Genomic DNA, 19,484 nt, shown 5'->3' on the forward strand with positions numbered 1-19,484 from the left:
GTAGATCTTGAGTTTTGTGATTAAATTAAATGGATCATCATTGGTAGATTACCGGTCTGAATAATCTTAGCATCACTGATTTTTGATCAGTTTATGACTAAATTCATGAATAGATTGTTGGTAGATCAGTGGTTCTATGACTAAATTATTAAATCACCCTTGGTAGATTGTTAAGTCTGAGTAAATTGGTATCATTGGGTAGATCAACAGCTATTAGTTAGGTTATTATTGGTAGATCATTGGTTCTGTGACTAAATTAATAGATCACTGGTAGATCAGTTCTGTGACTTCAGCTCAATGATTAAATTAATGGATGGATCATGTTGGTAGATAATCAGTTCTGTGAATTAATTAATTCAAAGTCATTGATAGATCATCAGTTTTATGACTAATGTATCATTGGTAGATCATTCATTTTTTGACTAAATTAATGGACCGTCATTCGTGGGTCATCATTGGTAGATTATCCGTTCTGGACCTAAACTAATGGATGATCATTTTTAGATCACCGGTTCTATGACTGAATTAATGATGGAATCATCATTGGTAGATCATCAGTTCCATTATGTTCAGCCTGTTTTCCAGCCTTGTTCTCGCGCCCCACGTTCTGAATGATCACGATGGCTCGTAATCCCTGCTTACCAAAAGAAGCGCGAAGGCTTACGAGAGCACCACCCAGAGCTCATCGACAGCCTGCTGCTAAGCATGGGGAAATCCCTGAGGAGGAGGCTGCTGCGTGGGATGCTAATGCAGCGTTTAGCTGTGAATATCTGCTCTTTCTTTTGAGTTTATCTGCATCCTGCCTGCCAGTGGCTTTTCCGAGACGTGTTTGTTTGAACGCGTTGCCTCAGCTTTGAGCGCTCGTCGTCAGGTTATTTGTTTTGTGGGCTGGGAGTAATCGGCTGCGCTCTAGAGGTCGTGACCCCAGCGGGCCTTTTTACAGTCACGGCATCAATCACAATCACAAGGCTCTCGGCCAGTAATCGCACAAATCAAGCTGACCCGCCCACTGCTGGACTCAGCGCTGCCCTGAAAACCTGATAACTACTTTCAGTCCCTCACTCGCTCTCTCCTAATCTCCCTCTCACGCTTTCTCACTATCTCTGCCTGTCTTTATCTTTCATTCCCTTTCTCTCCTTCTCTCTGGCCTCCCTACCTTTTCAGTCCTTTTCATCTTTCTTTCCCGTCCTGTCTCTTTCTCTTATTCTTTCTCGTTCATGCTTTTGATCTCTGCCGCTATCTTAATGTCTCTATCAGTCTTCTTCATCTTCTTTCTTTTTCACTCTTTTACATTCTTTTTCACTATCTTTCTGTCTTTCCGCCTCATTCCCTCTTTTAACATTTTCTCTCCATGTTGTGCTCATTGCCTCTTACTACCCTTTTTAATCTCTCAACAGCCCTTATTCATCAAGTTTGCAAAGAAAGGAGTGCAGATTCGCCCAGAATGATGTACGATCAGCTTCACGTCTGATTCGGGAAACTGTCATACGACAACAAAACAAGCTGAGATTTGAGTGCAGTTGATGAATCAGCTCCAGTGTGTGGAAACTATCGCCTGCACATGAGTACCTTATTTACATATCATTTGCAATGGACACACCCTAATTTATGCAGATGTTTTAATAGTGAGCCAATAAAACAAAATTATTCAGTAGGTTGTCCTCTGCCTCATAGGCAGAGTTTGGGGTCGAGCAGGACTGGACACTCACTGACCAGAGGTTAAATTGTTGTGTAATTTTTAAAATTACAGTGATTAAAAAGAATGTGAAACTGAAGTTAACAAACTGTTGTAGCTTTTTTCAGAAGGTAGAGTGATGTGATTGTGTAGTTCGTAAAATACTGGCTGCTTGAGCAATAACATTATTATTGATACTGTGATTTGTATTTTTAGGGAGGTAGTTATTTACTCTGCCTATAGTATAAAGCAAAACTCCTTAAATGGAAAGTGTAGTTGTACAATGGTAATGATAAGAATAATCAGGGTCTTTTTTATAGCCTAAATCAGCTTATAAGGGGGAAGTAGTAATATTAAGCCAAGTCTGTACTGAATTAAAATTTGGTAGTCAATAGCTAGCATAGCATAAATCGCGAACTAGTGTGAGCTGTCCTGACAACCAGGGGTAACTAATTTTGTATTGCTTATGGTGTTGTTATTCTTTTATTATTATTATTATTATTATTATTATTATTATTAATATTATTTGCTGTAGGGAGAGGACCACAGCCTTTTCAGATCTTTTCAGGTCATGTCTTTATTTTTGGCACCAAATTACGGAGAGTGGTATCGATAAAAGTATGGATATGTATTGGTATTGATAAGCAGTATCAGTATCAATATTGGTATCGATAAAATCCTAACAATACCCATCCCTATTGATAGATAACAAAACTGTTGTGAAGTTTGCATGCACTAATTTCACAATCAGATTTGACAGTACGCAACTGTGATGAATAAGGTCTGTGGTCTTTCTTAACAACTGTCTCTATTCCTTTCCTATATTTTCCTTTCTAGGGCTGCACACTATAGACTAAACATTCAGTGTTAAATAAATCTGTCTGGTATCACAATGGTGATATAGCAATAAATTATTATTAACATAGTTAATAATAATTTGGCTGGATATGCCACAAGTACAGGCTTTTTCCCCCTCTGTAAACAGAAATCTAACCTTTCCTTTAAGTAAGTAGCAAAACAAAAACAAAGCACCACTCAATACTGTGCAAAATAAAAAATAATGATATACTGATAGCTCCTTGCATCAGATCTCCAAGCACATTTTTGTGCACTGTTTGGCTGAATGAGGTCATGCAGTGTCACTAAAGCGAAGCACTGCTCTTATGAAGTATCAAAAGCTGTTTGACTGTTAATGGCGCCCGCTTGTGGTGAATTTGTAGCCTGTAAAATGTGAGTGAGTTCCATGAGGCACTTCAGTTCAGTCTAAAAACAGTCAGGATTCCCTAAACAACGTCCTCTCTTCGGGTTTGCAGTTACACTACAAATGCGAGTAAATAGATTTTTATTTTTGATATGGACCTGCAAACACGAATATATGTAATTGCTTAACAAAGTTCTTTATGAAGAATTAGGTTTGTTTTTACAGTTCCTATTACTGCTTCATAAATTTTACCAGTCTATGCGTTTTACGCGTGACACTGAGAGTGAGAGTAATAGTCACGCGTTAAGCATTTTTTCAGTTCTGGATAGATGTGCTTCAGTTTGTCAGAGAAATGTGTGTTCATTGAGCTGTGCAGGGAGGGTGTTTTGTATTTAGCTGTTGAGCTAATTGGTTAAGTTGTTCTCCATGCGGGAGGGCGCCTTGGCTTCAAACACTACATTCCCGCCAATCTAATTACGTCACTTCAGCCCCGAGCATGTGAGGTAATTTGATCCTTTCGGTCATTGCAGCCCTTAAAAATATGTTTATTTTAGAAGCTCATAATAGCAATAAAAATATGATTGATCCTGTTTGTTTCTCTCCCTCTCTTTTCTGCCATTTCTCTCTTTACCTTTCTTAGTCTCTCAGTGGATCTCTCTCTCTCTCTCTCTCTCTCTCTCTCTCTCTCTCTCTCTCTCTCTCTCTCTCTCTCTCTCTCCTTATTGTTTCATGCTGTTTTTGTTAGAGATGGCACCAATCTGGTACCGTGCTGGATCAGATATCAGAGAGGAAAAAGAATAAATTCCATCCAATCCTGTAACAGATCTATCCTGAAATAACACAGATTCGCACTGTGTGATGTTATGTTGTTAGCTGTGTGTTTATTCCTTGGGTTTATTCCTTAGAATAATTGAATAGTTTGATGATGAAAAATTGCTTCCACATGTTTGTCTTAAATGAAGAACTTCAGTCATAAATAACCAACTTTAAAACTTTTTAAAGTAAGGCAGAAGTAGGTGTACCTTTTTAGGTCACACTGGTGTTGCACAAAATTTAGCAGCGTGAAGAGGAACACATTTGAACATGTTTTATTATTGAAAAATGTTCAAGGGAATTCTGTAGACTTTTTCAAATGAGTAACAGAGGCTGCCTCTTCAGATGAGCTGATAGCAGTTAAAGTACTCTTAGTAAAAAGGGTTCTTTGGCTGGTAACAATAGTGGAATTCTTTTCAAAAAGGTTCTATATAGAACCGTCTACAGTACATTCTCCATCAATCTGAAGACCCATTTCACAATGCAAAGAACCATTTAATCATGCAAAGGGTTATTTGAGTGTTCGTGGTTCTCTATAGAACTGTATTCTTTACTAAAGAACCCTTGAGGAACCATCCTTTTAAAGAGTGCACTGTGTTGGATGCTGATGAGGACTCATCATCTTAAACACAAGGTATTTTCTGATCAGTGTGCCACTGTGTTAGTTTATCAGAGAAATATATTGTCATAGTATTTGGATCTAGTTAACATCAGATACAGTAATTAGTTAGCAATAAAGTTGTGCTAACTCAGACTTCTCAATCACGTCCTTAACAAAACACAATATGCATACTGACAAATGCAGCTTTAACCCCCATATGTTAAAACATAACATTTGAGGTTTCACTAAATTATTGGTCTGTATATTATATTTTCTGTATTATTAATTTTTCTGTTTTCCAGTGATTAAAGATTTTCCTGTGTAGTGAGTTCAGTATTTAAATACTGCTTCCTTATACCGAGTACTTGAGTACCCATTCTCTGCCATAGTCATAGTATCTCTAGTTATTCTCTCTCTCTCTCTCTCTCCCTCCCTCCCCCCCTCCCTCCCTCTCCCCCCCTCCCTCCCTCTCTAGTTTTTGAGTGTTATGTGGCTGTTCTGTTTTGGACTAAACTTGTGGGCACCATTTTTGGGAAGTGTTTTCCAGTCAAAGTGTTAAAAGTAGAATAATCCCTTTAAAATGTCTCAAAGAGGTCAGATTGGCTGAGCGAGGGGAAGTGGGATAATGCTGTCATTTTGTGTGTGTGTATGTGTGTGCGCACCAGAACTAGGACCATGGAGATAATCATCCAAATCAAATTCCCGCCCAACAGGATTAGCTCCCCTTCCCGCCACTGGATTACAGAAGCCTCCAGTGCAGCGGTCCTGAAAGCCCCCCGTTACTATTCTGAGCTTTGATTACAGCACGACCTGCCTTATTCTTCCTGTCTGTCATACCTGTATAATATTGTACGTTAACATTTCCGTAGATGTGCTGTTTTCCGTTTTTCTTGTGCAGGGATTAAAATTCATCTTAGATGTCTTTATTCTGAAAAGACTGTGGAAAAGATCTTAGTTATCTTGTAGTGTAGTAAATATGAGCAATATGAGCTAAAATCTGTTATTACACTGCCACGTTGCAACAGACACTTAGAAACATCTAAAAAGCTTAGTTTGACGAAATCAAGTGTAATTTATTTTCCCCTTACCCCAAATATAGTTGATCAGCCAATAACACCAATATAGGAACTGTGGACTGATGCCAGTGTCTGCTGTTTTTTCATGTACGTATCTGCTGATTGCTGATATTCATGCTGATGACATCAAAAATTGGTTTATAATATCAGTCAAATCTAAGCATCTGCCCACAACTGCATTTTTGTAGCCTGCTGAAAGCACTTTGTGTTTTGAAACTGTTTAAATTGAAAAATTGTGCTGAGCGTTCACGAAAGAGCACCATCAAGTCGTCTGCAGCTGACAGTCAATACTGAAGATGCCTTCTCTGTAGTAAATTCATCATGAAATTTTAACACATTACAGTGGGTAGTCAGTGTTTTGAAATGATGCAAGATTGTTGTCTTTCATTTTTTTTGTGTAATTTGAAAACAGCAATTACTCATTTTAATGTGTTAAAATTTCAGGTGACCAGTAGAAGTGGTCAAAAATTGCTTAGAAAGAAGTATTGTGACATTTGAATTAGATTAGATTTAACAGCAGTTTAATTAGGCAGTAAGCATGTATCAGATCAGAAAACACTCTATTACAAAAAATACAAGTAATATTTATACAATTATGGATTTTACATGTGTCAGTGGCTGTGCTTACGTGCAAAAGTTTGAGGTGTTTATATACTCACTCTACTCAACAATCTGATGGAAAATCTCCGTTTTCATGCGGACTATATCCGATCCAAAATTATGCGCATGAGTAGAGAACCACTTAATGTGGACATTACCATGACAACCAGCATTAACATTCAGTCCAGTCAGAGTGAGATGAGCAGCAGTGAGCAGTACTTGTGTTTTTAATTACTTTAACCTTTTCAACTCCTTGAGACCACCAGTGGTTCCAAAACGCACTTCGTCATATTCTTCATAACTTTCATATTACATAAGTTACATTCAAAAGGTGGGTGTCGTATGAGAGCTGTAACTGTCTTCTTTCCAGTCAAATAGATGGGTATTGTAATTTTAAACCATTATAATAAAAGAAGCTGAACTCACAGTTTTTTTTGTTTACTGAAAGTCGACCCATTTTTCCACAAATCTGGGCTATAAACTATAAACAGATGGCGTCTCTTCAGTGATCTGCTCTGTAAAAATTATTTTTATAAAATAATACAAAGAGCGGCATCTTTTAAAGCTCAAAACATAAACTTCGTCTTCTCTGCAGACCAGTTTCTGCTCCCGTCATGTTGAACGTTATAAACTTTCACTATGACGCGACGCGCATGCGCAGAGCGCACTTAAACTTTCCAATTGGGAATGTAATCAGATACAGGTGTTTACACGGCTATTATTCTTCTATTTAACTAATTATTTACAGGATTACCCACCTCCTTCAGTCAGACAGAAATTGCATTCCGAATGGCCGCAATCAGACTAGTCTATTCCGATTGAGGTGTTTACATGGACGTATTCTATCGTGGTTGAGTTATTAGATTAATAACGGCTTATCAGGCTGCATGTAAATGTGGCTAGTGTGTTCGTTTAACAATTTCCAAACCTCTCCTCGAAAAGTGGCACAGAATTATTTGTAATTATCGTTCACTACCTGGTTTGGCTTACCTAAACTTCATTGTGTTCAATCAGGAATGCTGGTGATGGAGTTTAACAAATATATGGGATGGATGGGGGTGTATGAGGAGAAATATGGAATCAAAGTGTGTTTTCCAAAGTATTGCTTTTGAAAAAACAAATCTTGTTACATTTTACTTTATATTCATATGTATTAATTCTAATGATAGGTGGTGGTTTTACAAGCAAAGACACACAGCCAAGATAAGTGTTTTAAATAATGTGCTTAGGTAACTTTTGCACAGTACTGTATGTCAGTTTCTCCCAACTTACTGTCTCTTGTTTACCTACTTGTCAATCAAACGCATAAACCCGCTCCCTAAGAACCACATCCTGCTTTGTTTTAAGCAAAAGCTGCAGGGCCTCACTTTTAAAAAGGCATCGTCTGAACAGCTCTGTTGTTAAAAATGAACAGAAGTATGTCGCACAGCTAATAACAGGAGTCACAGCCATCCTGAAATTTGTCTGTGCTTTGAGATTTCTTAACCAATTAATGTGGTTTGAGGCAGACGTGTGGTGATTTTAGGCCCGCAGATTAGACAGTGCAGTCTTCTGTTGCTTTAAACTTGAGACACTAAAGCCCGATCCCATGTCTTATTTTTACCCCTGCCCCTTGTTTTCGAGTGTCACTTTGTCTCTTGGAACTGAGTTACAAGGGGTGGCAGTTGAAATCTCTTAACGAAATGGGACCCTCAAATAAAGAGGAGCATTACTTTATTAACAGGCTACTAGCGCTCTGTAGGTGACCCGGCCCGTCTGCAGTGATAGCAGAGGAGGGTAAAGTTCAGCAACCTCACTGCTGGGCTTTAGTTAAATTTAGGGCATCCTATGCTTTCAAAGGGGGGAGGATGAGACAGTTATTTATTATTGCCCACCCCTAATTCTTTTTTGAAATCAAGATGAAGTCAGCTGTTCACCAGCTTCTTGTTTGAATTTTCCCGTTTCACCTTAAATGGAGCAGCGGTTCTGACGCCTGAGGTGCCAGAATGTAACTGCTGCACCGTTTAAGGTGGAATGAGAAATTTAGCCAGTTAGCTACCAAGACATCAGTATACTAATAGCGATTTGTTTTATGCTCATTGTGAAGAAAACGGAGAAAATACTTACATTTGTGATTTTCTTTGGTCGCTCGTGCAGCCATCTTGCCAGTTTTTCTTTTTTTCACATATCACTGTGTTTGGAGTGTGACTCTGAAAAACCTCTGTTAGTAGGGCCATGTAGCCCCAACACTTCACCCTACCCCTCTACCTCAACAAAAATCGGGACACCCTACAGCCTAGGCATGAATGTGCAAAACAGAGGGCTAAGGCCTAAGTGATAGTGGCAAGGGGTGAAATGAGATTGGGCCTAAACATGTTTTGGCTGAAAGTTGTGTGAATTTTATTTTTGCCATTTTATTTTTGCCATTTTATTTATTTTTTAAATAAAATGAATAATAGGCAATTTACTGTAATCAAAAAGTACATTTGTGATTTTATTGCTGTAGGCCTAATCTGTTTGTGGTGATTGGTCACTTCAGATTTAAATGAATTCTTACAGTGACCCCTGAGAGTTGCCGGTGGTAATCAGCTGGTGAAGCATTTTTAATCCCAGCAGCACTGCTCTTCTCACTTAAACAACCAGAAAGCTGCCAGAACCCAAATGTGACCGTATTTGGCGTGGGGGACAGGAGCAGAGGTAAACACTGAGATTAAAGGGTTTCAACTGTCGAATCCTGCTGCCTCCTCAGAGATAGAGAATAAAGAATCACAATCTTCCTCCAGATTAATCTCCTCTGTCTTTATGGATGGCACTGCTTGGAACGCAGGCTTTTGTTTGTAACCCCCCCCCCTCCTCCATTTTTAAATAGACTTTATGGTTTAGAGGGAATTTTCTGCAATGGTTTGATAGTCTGTTAAGTGATGAGGGTCGGGGGCTGGCGGGAAATTACTGGAATGATGAATCCCATTTAGCTGCTGAAGACTCTCAATTTGCCCACCAGCACATAAAGCCTTTTAATGCTTTAATTGCATCTCAAAGGAGCAGCGCAGAATAGCAAGAATCAAATTAGGGGATTGTCCTATATTTTGGAGCTGCTCTGTGTGTGTGCGTGCATTTTTGTGTGCGTTGGAAAGAGAGAAAAAAGTTGAGTTGACTTTGGTGAGATCGTCCTGTTTTTCCGTCTTTGTGAAAAGCCAGTGCTGGTTTTCTTTTTAAACCTGCTAACTCGTGACTGGGATATCTGACATTTCTGTGTTTTCCTTTCACTTTAGTCCACCTGATGCCCTAATACTGTACTCTTCTGCTGCCTCTTTTCTGGCACGTTTCCTACGTAGCGCCCAGCCTTGAACTAAGGTGCACCCGAGTTCCATTTAGCGAAGCCTGAAGACTTAGCGAGCGGCTGCTGAAAGCCACTATTGTGTGGGTGCAGCGTCCTGGAGCTCTCCACCACACGATACTCCACCTGAGGCTATTGACTCTGAAAGTTTGAGAATTGGAGTCATTTCCATACTCCAGCGTTTCTCTCAGGAAATGAGCTCTCCCAGGCCGAGGCTAAAACATACCGAGCAGTCCACACTCACTGGCCTCTACTCTGTGGGAAAAGGAGGGCTAGGAGTTCACATTCTTGAATAGAATGTAGGGACAGACGTGGTTATTCGGATATAATCATCATCAGAATTATTGTAAGTACTACTTGGACAGGACAAGCTTTTCTAGACGGCTGACAAATGAATGGAAAAACAAAAATCAAAATCATAACACGTGCAGGTGCTTCCAGACAGTTGTACTGTATTTTCTGTGGCATGTATAAAAATGCTGAACAAGCCCAGCTGACCTTGATTCTGGATCAAGATGGCAAGAGGAACAGATCTAAGTGACTCTGAAAGAGGGTTCATTATTGTAGAATGGATGGCAGGAGCTTCAGTCACTCAGCTGGCTAGTGTTTCAATAGGAAGATGATGACTAAAGTGACTTCTGCATTTAGATCTGTGGGAAAGACCTCAGTAAACAGGGCTGGAAATAGTGCTCTAAAGTGCACATTCAATGACAGTGATGCTCGTGCATTATTGTGATGCTTAAGGAAAAACAGAAAAGCAAGTGTTCCACAGGTGCTGAGATTGACGGAGGCAAGAACAGCCCATCCAAAACTACAGAGAGAGGGACGTTATAGTAGAGTTGCAGTGCATAATCCCAAATAAATGCACATTTCAGAGTTTAGTGGTATAAAAACCAAACACTCTGATCTGTAGAGATGTGGAAAACAGTGATCTGGTCAGATAAGTCATCTTTCATCATATTCACCACAAGTGGGTGAGTGCATGTGCACTGTACACCAAGAGAGCAGCACAGGCCTGAATGCTTGACGCCTACTGTGAGGTGGCTTTGTTATGCTTTTGTGGGGTGGCTTGTTGTTGGTATGGTTTGAGTTCACTTGTCTCCTGAGATGGAGAGGTCCCTACAAATCACTACAAAGTTATTCCGACTTATGACCTTTATCCTGTGATAATTTCTGTCCTGCTTAGGGCTGCAAAAGCTAATTGACATTATCGATAATGTTGATAATAAAAAAGTTGTACGCAACAAATCAAGTGATGTTTTTTCTTCTTTTACACCATGTGACTGAAAGAGGGAAATACACATAGAGGGATAGTACCAGGGCTTGCACAAACCAAAAAATGTTTTACTTAAAAAACGTCTAAAAATATAGTTTTATGTAAAACTGAGCTCAGCAGTCAGCGTGATCATCAGGTGCGAGTATGAAAGAGAATAAACACTACATCCTTGATAGAAACTCAGCATGATGAGATACTAATGTCTTAATAAAACTGCAGGCAAAAGCAAAAAAATAGCACATCACTGTCTGCTTTTCAGCTGATTCTGTTTTAGTTTAGCAGAGAGAATAAGCAACATGTGTCAAAGGGAGCTGCATTTTGAAACTGCTGGTTTAAACTGCTCATCTAAACTACATGGGCATCAGGGTTGCTTGTAGGCTAATTAGGGGTGTAAGAAGATATTGATGCAGCTCAAGCATCGCAATTTTTTTGTGATACTGTATCAATTCTCAAAAACACAGTATTGATTTTTAATTAATAGTTTGCATATAAGGATTTGTGGCAGACTGTGGTTCATTTTGTGATTAAAGCACCGACCGCAAGATAGCAGTGTTGTAATCTTAAGCCATTAGATGTTTTCTTTTACTTAGATTTTATGCATATGGTGGTATGTTTTTTATGCTATGACAGTTTTCCTAAAATTAGATTTTAAAAGATTGGATGTGTTTAATATTTTTCTCTGGGTTTTAGCTTCCGAACACTTGAGCTTTAGGTCACTGAGATGTTTAAAACTCTATCTGCGGTATTTGAAATGTAGATAAAGACACATCATATACATGTAAAAAACACTCCAGCACGCGCTGGGTATTGCCATTTTCCCTGTGATGAGCTGGTTTAGGTCTCGGTACGTGACACGGCTGATAACCGGACTTTTAGTGTGTGATCTGTAATATCACATTTTATTTCATGATGTAATCGACCGCACATGCTAATTAGGAGTATAAGAAAGCATCGATACACTTGAGTATCGCAATATTACATTTTGTGATACTGTATCGATTTTAAAAACACAACATCGATGTATCAAATCAGTATCAAATCTATTTAATTTATTTTTGCTTTATCATTAGAGGAGAAATACAGCAAAGATTAGTTTATGTTGTTCCTTTGTTGTTTCTGTATTTTCAGGAGCAGTGCAGAAATCTGTTACTGCTCTTTAGTAAAGCCCTTTTTTAGACGATGTAAATTTCGTTTTATGTTTTTATGAAAGAAAATAATTATTGTGTTGCTAATTTATTGAGTGAAATATTACTGCCACACAAATGTCTGCAGGTTTTTGGTTCCCAACTAATTGATTAATCGAAGTCGTAACAGACCAACAAATCGGTTATGAGCATGTTTGTTAGTTGCAGCCCTAATCCTGATGGGAATAGGATTTAGAATAAAAATAGAATTTTATCCGGGATCACCGTGACCCCATCTGCAGAGCATGAGGGGTCACCGAATAGTGTTGTGAGGTATGAAAGTGATATCACGTGAATCATATGCTAGGGTCACTAAATCTCGACCCAAATGAACATATATGTGAGAGTTTTCTGGACTGACATGTTAGACAGCCTCTCCACCAACATCAAAACACCAACTGAGGGAGTAACTTTTGGAACAACAGTGCTCCATCCCTCCAGTAGGATCTGTGCTAAGGAGCAGTCTGCTCTGGTGGCTCTTGGTGGCCCAGCATCTTTCTAAGACTCGTTTGTTTCCCTTAATTTGTTACATGTCTGTACATCTGTGAAGAAATGTTCATAGTATTTGCACAGGATAAATTACCGAGATGGAAAAGACCTACTTAGGATGTGTAGCTTTTAAAACATGGTATTGTGTCTTAAATGATAAAATATGTTAAACAGCATGGCCACATGTAAGCAGAGCTACATATGGAATTACTCTCTCTATCTCTTACTGGAATTACTATCTCTTATGATGGCTGTAAATGATAAGTGAATTTTAAACCTTTTGTGCCTGTGTCTTTTATTCAGAACAGTTTAAAATATTCTGTCATTGGGATATTCAAAAACTATTTGTTTAAAAATGCAGGTATTCACATGGCAAAAATGATTATGATGCCCATCCCTGTTATTGTTATATATTCCCTCCTTTTTAAAACCCAAAATTCAGATGCAGCAAATGAGTGCAGAAGGAGACAGAATGTGAAAATAAGGTGATTTTGCCCTTTGGTCGTACTGTAGGTAATGGGGCTCTGCAGGGACACCGGGCTGTTAATGAGAGAAATGCCAGCTGACTGGATCTTGATTGCCCATGTGCTTGAACTGCTGCTCATTAGCTCCTTTAGCCTGATCCAGCCTGATGGTTCATTCCCAGTAATGGCGAAACGCTTTGTGGGAGAGCAGAGTACCATTTTCAAAGGCTGTCTTCTCTCTCAAAGTCTCAACCATCTGCATTCATAAAAATCCATGAAAACTGTACGCAAAGCCACCTGTTTACTTTATTGGAGGAATGAGTATTAGAATATATGGGAGGCTACTTGGGGGTCCGACTCACTGCAGTCATATCATTTTGTATGCAAGAAAGAAATTACTCCCAATACTGCAGCTAGTTACCCAACATAAGGATATTCAGATAGAATGAAAAAGGTAATGTTTTATTTTTAAAATAACTTTTGACTGAGCGAGAGATGAGGAAGCGCAGTGTGTGTCAAGACACGCAGCTGTTAGTCATGCACCAAATTGAAAATTCTTGGTTGAAACTGAAACCGAAATTTAGGACACACTTTTTCTTCTTAAATTAAAAGAGAAATGCTTTCATTATTAATATGAAGAGTTAACACAAGCTTCATAAAATGCTTACTGTATGTAATCTGCCTATGAAAACCAGCATCATTGACAACAGAATGGTTTACCATCCATTGCAGTGAACAGCATTGTTTTTAGTTACACTTTGCACTTTGACACTGACTGCAGATAATGTCAGCCTGCTAGCAGGGATTTTCTGTTTCTCTTGTTTTGCTGTTTTTTTGCATATCGAGCAGGATGCCTTGTTGTGAAGTGGTATAATGCTCTAGGATGTCGTGTCCTTTCTTGATTCTCGACATGAATGACGATTACAAATTTCTTGTCTAATGACCTTCATAGAAACTGTGAAATGGTTCCACGCAGTTGATCTGCTGCCACTCAAATCAAACATGTCTCATTGACCAGCACTGGAAAGCGAAGGAAAAAATAGTGATTTAACCCTTGTTAAATCAATACAGCCATAACAATTTATGTAAAATTACCAGATGTTTAAAATATCACAAGTGTTCAGCATAGGGTTCTCCTTTAGCAGCTGTAGCCGGTCAGCAGCCGGTCCATGTTGGCCACCCTCACACACACACACACACACATACAAATACATAGACACACAGACAAACACACACACTAACAGCAGGCCATGTAGGAGGAGAACAGAGTGAAGAGACACAGCACCTCCACACTTTTATTCCCCACGGGTTCAGGCCAACACCACATGTGTAATATAAATGTGTAGGGGGTGAACAGTGTGAAGTCACTGAAAATGTGTTATTTTATATGTTCTTCGCAGAAAATAAGCAGAGGCCAAGGAATCTGAGGTTGAAATAATAATAAATACCAAAATAAAAATTATGCAAAACATTGAAAATGGATCTTACATACCCGAACACCACAAAAGGGTTAAATCACTATTTCTCATTTTCATTATATTTAAGTGGTAAATTGACAATTTGTTCCAGACCTGTTCAATCTTCTGTTTTTTCAGCCAAAGTATTCAACCTTTTACTCCGAGAACCGAAACTTTTGACCATTTTTGGGTAGAAATGTTTGGTGACTAAAATTCAGCCACTAACTTCTTCCATTACAACAAACTACAACAAGCAAGATGGAAACATAAAAGACCAACTCCAACTAATGTTTTGAGCTAGGGGCTCACTGCTTATACCACTTACAGCAAGAAGCGGCACCTAGTCTTCCTGAACAGCCTTCCAGTTTTGGAAGGAGCCAGAACTGCTCCAGTAATACCCTCTCCCTGTTCTCCTGCTGGAATACGCAGAGACATGGGAAATAACACCTGCTGCAAGTTCCTCACGTGTAATACAGCTGTAGTTTAGGAGCACCTGGGTTTTAACTGAAGGCTGACTGACAGGGTTTTTTTTGTTTTTTTGGGAAAATTGTGTGTGTCGTATCTCAGAAAAGGCATTCAGTTATTTTGAACTGCAGGCGCTGGTCTTCCTCCGGAGAGTTCCCTCCTGATCTGGGTTTTGGAATTTAATAATTTCCAGAAGCCGCTCCGAATTTGCTGAAATGGTTTTGGAGTTGTTATTGTCGTTTTGAGTGGCGTGCCGTTAACCATGCTAATCTGCGCTCCGCCTGCATGTGTAGTGGCGCAGTGGGCAGTGCACAGTATGACTGACTGACTGTTAATGCTTTGATTACAGGCTTCATCACAGCAGCTTAAATTCACTACGTCAGACTCGTGTGACCGCATTAAGGACGAGTTCCAGTTCCTCCAAGCACAATATCACAGGTACTCTCTCTCTCTCTCTCTCGCTCTCTCTCTTTCAATTTGTTTTCCCATACACCACACCCACACACATGCTATGGTAAGGCAGGGCGATACTTGACATTTTCATGTTACGCATTATGATATTTTGTTTGGAAACAAGCTGAAATGAACAAAATATTCCGGCATTTGTAAAAGGCTGTGAAAAGTCTATCAGAACGGTGGCTTTTTTAATTCAGTGTAGAAGAAACAGGATGAAGAATTAAACAAATAATCTAATAAAATAATGGCTACTAGTAATTTGCTACTTCCTATGTGCTTTATGCAGTTAGAGCAACTGTAGTCTCAGCCTCAGATTCTTTGTCCACATGGAAATGGCCACAACTGTCAGGATTTTGTCATTTGTCAGCGTTTTTTTTTTATCCTTTAGATGGGAAAGTAACTTGTTTTTCCAGCTAAATTCTAGCCAGCAGTAGCAAACAGCTGCCTTGTGGGCATTCTGATGAAAAATGAGCCTTTCAGAACATGTATATCCTGTGAAAACATATATATTTTCACAATCAGGAAATCGTTTTGCATCTGTGACCAGTTATTCACTATAGAATCTCTATAATTGGTTTAAATCTGTCATTATGATCCATGCATTTGTTACTCATGATATATTGAGATTTAATTAATCACGATAAGAATTGGATACGCAGCAGTGAGTTTTTATGGGTGATTCTGAGTTCTTCGCAGCCTAATTGGCTGATGCCTGGTTTTTTGGTTGAATTTTTACAGTATTTCCCACTCATAGGCAAGACAAGGAAAGTTGATTTTTACAGCATCTTTCATACACAGCATCACTTTAAAGTACTTTACACCAACACAGAAAAATAAAAGCATTAAATAATAATAAATATTACAGCTTATGACGTCCTGAGATCTAGCACCTCAGAGAGGCTTTTGCAAAGATAGTTGCAAAAACATAATTAGAAGAAAGTGCCCAGTACAGAAATAAAATCTAGAACATAATTGGAATCTAAAACAAAGGACGTAAGTGTTACGCTAACACTTTATTTGGAGTGCTCCTTTGTAGATGATTAATAAATTCTTAATAGATTATCAGTAACACATCAACAACATGTAAGTGAAATAACAGTATTGAAGCATGTAAATACACTGAAGTAAATATCTTGTAGATGTTCTGTTAATACATTACTTACATTAAGTAGATGTGTTGTTTAATATGTTACTTCCATTACGCAAAACCTAACCTTACCCAACCTTACTCAAAACCTAACATTAACCCTGGCCCTAATTCTAACCTTAACCTGAACCTCAGCCCCAAACCCAACCCTTACCCTGGCCCTAATGCTAACCTTAACCTCAACCCAAAATCTAACCCTCACCCTGGCCCTAATCCTAACCTTAACCTCAACCCAAAATCTAACCCTCACCTTGGCCCTAATCCTAACCTTAACCTCAACCCAAAATCTAACCCTCACCCTGGCCCTAATCCTAACCTTAACCTCAACCCAAAATCTAACCCTCACCCTGGCCCTAATCCTAACCTTAACCTCAACCCAAAATCTAACCCTCACCTTGGCCCTAATCCTAACCTTAACCTCAACCCAAAATCTAACTCTCACCCTGGCCCTAAATCCTAACCTTAACCTCAACCAAAAACCTAATCCAAACCCTCACCCTGGCCCTAATCCTAACCTTAACCTCAACCCAAAATCTAACCCTCACCTTGGCCCTAATCCTAACCTTAACCTCAACCCAAAATCTAACTCTCACCCTGGCCCTAAATCCTAACCTTAACCTCAACCAAAAACCTAATCCAAACCCTCACCCTGGCCATTATCCTAACCCTAACCTTAACCTCAACCCAGAACCTAATCCTGACCCTCACCGTGGCCCTAATCCTAATCCTAACCTTAACACTGATGCAAAGCATCACTCTTCTCCCATGCGGTCATTTCTGTGACCTAAACCTCCACTTCAGCCAAGTCCACAATGTGCTTCACATCTAAAAACCAAAAAAAAAAACATAAGAAGTATAACATGATTTATTTGATTCCATATTCGAATACCCATATCATAAACAAATGTTATGATGTTTGGATATCCATACATTCAAAAAGCCCCTCCTCCTTACTTGGCCTGCATTATTTACGTCGTAAAATTGCAGCACAGATCGGCCAAAATAAGTGTAAAAATTGGTAATTAGTGTTTGCTTGTTTCCGATTGTGCACCCTTAATAACAATAACATTTTATTGGGCACCTCGAGAATGTAGCAGCTGCTAACTGTTAATTATATTCTTTGCTCTGGTTTACAGTTAAGTGTGAGGAGAAAAAGATTTTGTTGAATAATTTCTTGTCTTTTCAACCTGTGATCCGAGGTCGAAGGTGCTGTGCAGATTTATTGGGTAGTAGAGCTCTTGCTAGTGTCATGCTTTGATTTGTTAAAGACGGAAGAGATAAAACTCTGTAAGAACATGAAGAGACCACCGTTCTTCTGCCATGTTTTTTTTCCCTTCCTTTCTTTTTTTTTAGGCAACATGTCTGTGCATCAGCCTCCCTCCTCCTATTCCCATGACAACGAGCATGCTGGCGTTTAACCCCCTTCCGCATGTGAGGCGTTTAGAAGAATAGGGCCCCACATTTCCTGTGTCTATTCAGACCTTCGATCTGCCGTCATTGACTTCAATTGAGATTCCAGAGACAAGGCGCCCCCCACCCCACCCCCCCCCGCCCTTCTTGCGCTGCGTTCAGCCTTTTAAAGGAAATGTACTGCAGGCGGTCTCCTGAGCCCAGCCGAGCTGTCGCTCCCCCCTGCCAATGCATAAATAGATCAGGGAATACATAAATCAAAATAAAGATGACAGCAGGAACGATTTGGAGGCGAAAAGCAGCGGCAATAAAACTACATCAGTGTGGGTTGTTTTTTTTTTTTTCCTTTTTTCTTTTCTGTTTTTTTATTTTTTTATTTTTGACAGCATCCTAGGAGGCTTCGTGCGGCCTCGGCCAATCAGGGACTGGCATGGCCAATCACAGGTAGCCTGGCAGCAGGGAGGATGGTCGCTATGACAACCCCCAATGTATGTTAAGGCTGGTTTTTTTGGAGGGAAGAGAAGGCGGTTGCCTTTTGGCTAAGTGGAAGCACCAAGCAGTGAGAAAGAGGGAGAGAGCGAGACCGCCTGTCATTCAAGACTAGAAATGAACATTTCGGGCTACAATTTTAACACTGTCTCACTGTGAAAGTATGGTTGTTTTGCCAGGCTGTGTCCGTGTTTTCTCTGCGCTGTGTTGGCTTCCCTGTAATTTAATATTTTATCATTTTGTTCACATGATACAGTGAAGCCTTGGGTATCTTTGGTCAGCCTCCATGTGTGAGCTTAGTACAGTTTTAGTGATCTGAGTGAAGTGACCACACACAGATTAAAGAAGAATTCTACCAATTTTCAACGTCAGCGTAATTCAGTTGGTGAGATGGAAACAGTCATTCAGAATGGTTTTATTAATGTAATTCATGTAAATTAATGTAATTCATGTAAATTCATGAATTATAGGGAACTTAATGATTCAGATTTATTTACAGTGGTAATGATGTCTGCAACACAAATATAGCCATTTTATTTAATATGTAAAATGACTAGTGAACATTCATGCATCTTCTGAGTGTCTGTATATAATGTTGATAATACGGTGGCCAACAAGATCCTATTCACAGTACAATTAAAGACACATTGAGAACGCATAAACAAGCTGCAAACACAGAAAACACTCATCACCATGACTACATCAGAGCTACATTTTACAAACACACTGCAAATCAAGAAAACTCGGGCAACTTCGGAAAGCTGCAACGCCAGTCACAACACGACAGAAGCGTTTCTGGAAGACTCAAAGTGGATGGTGTATATCTGTGATGGAAAATCATTGAGAGAAGTAGATCAGACACACATCCCAAGTTCATGGGCACACTGTAGCTGTGCTGTGGTAGTTAATCTGGTGTTATTAGTTAAACTTTTACAGTTACTCTGCAGCTAATTCCCATTACAGTGCAGTGATGTCAGTAATCTGCTCAAATAAAAATTATTTGAATATGAATGTTTCTGCTGCATAGATTTTAAAAGTCTGAATGGCTCCATCTTCTTGCTTGTGTTTTCTGTATTTGCAGCGCGTTTATGAAATGTAGAGCTGTGTCGTCATTTTGATGAAAGTGAGTTTGCGGCGTGCCTAAACGAATTTGCAGTGTGTTTGTAAAGTGCAGCGCCCATATTGTCATTTTCATGAAAGTGACTTCGTGGCCACTGTATGATGGTAAAGTAGTGCTAAATCTGTTACTGTTTTGCCTTACAATGATCTACATGTAGCTCTTTGGAAAAATAAAACACTTCGGTACAAAATGTTATTTCAAAATAACAATTATCTTAAAACAGTGTGTCGTGCATCAAGCAGTTT

The 19,484-nt window shown here is 39.3% G+C and overlaps 1 protein-coding gene across 2 annotated transcripts in view; it reads left to right on the forward strand.

The window, feature by feature from the left end:
* The window catches only part of tle5 (TLE family member 5, transcriptional modulator), a 51,932-nt gene that overhangs the window by 18,704 nt on the left and 13,744 nt on the right, over positions 1-19,484 (forward strand). For both annotated transcript variants that reach the window (XM_036586258.1, XM_036586257.1), the window contains exon 2: positions 14,967-15,055. In XM_036586258.1, coding sequence (XP_036442151.1) covers positions 14,967-15,055 — 89 coding nt within the window. The remainder of the gene's footprint in view (positions 1-14,966; positions 15,056-19,484) is intronic.

This window comes from Colossoma macropomum, unplaced genomic scaffold, assembly GCF_904425465.1.
Source record: "Colossoma macropomum unplaced genomic scaffold, Colossoma_macropomum, whole genome shotgun sequence".
Taxonomy (NCBI): domain Eukaryota; kingdom Metazoa; phylum Chordata; class Actinopteri; order Characiformes; family Serrasalmidae; genus Colossoma; species Colossoma macropomum.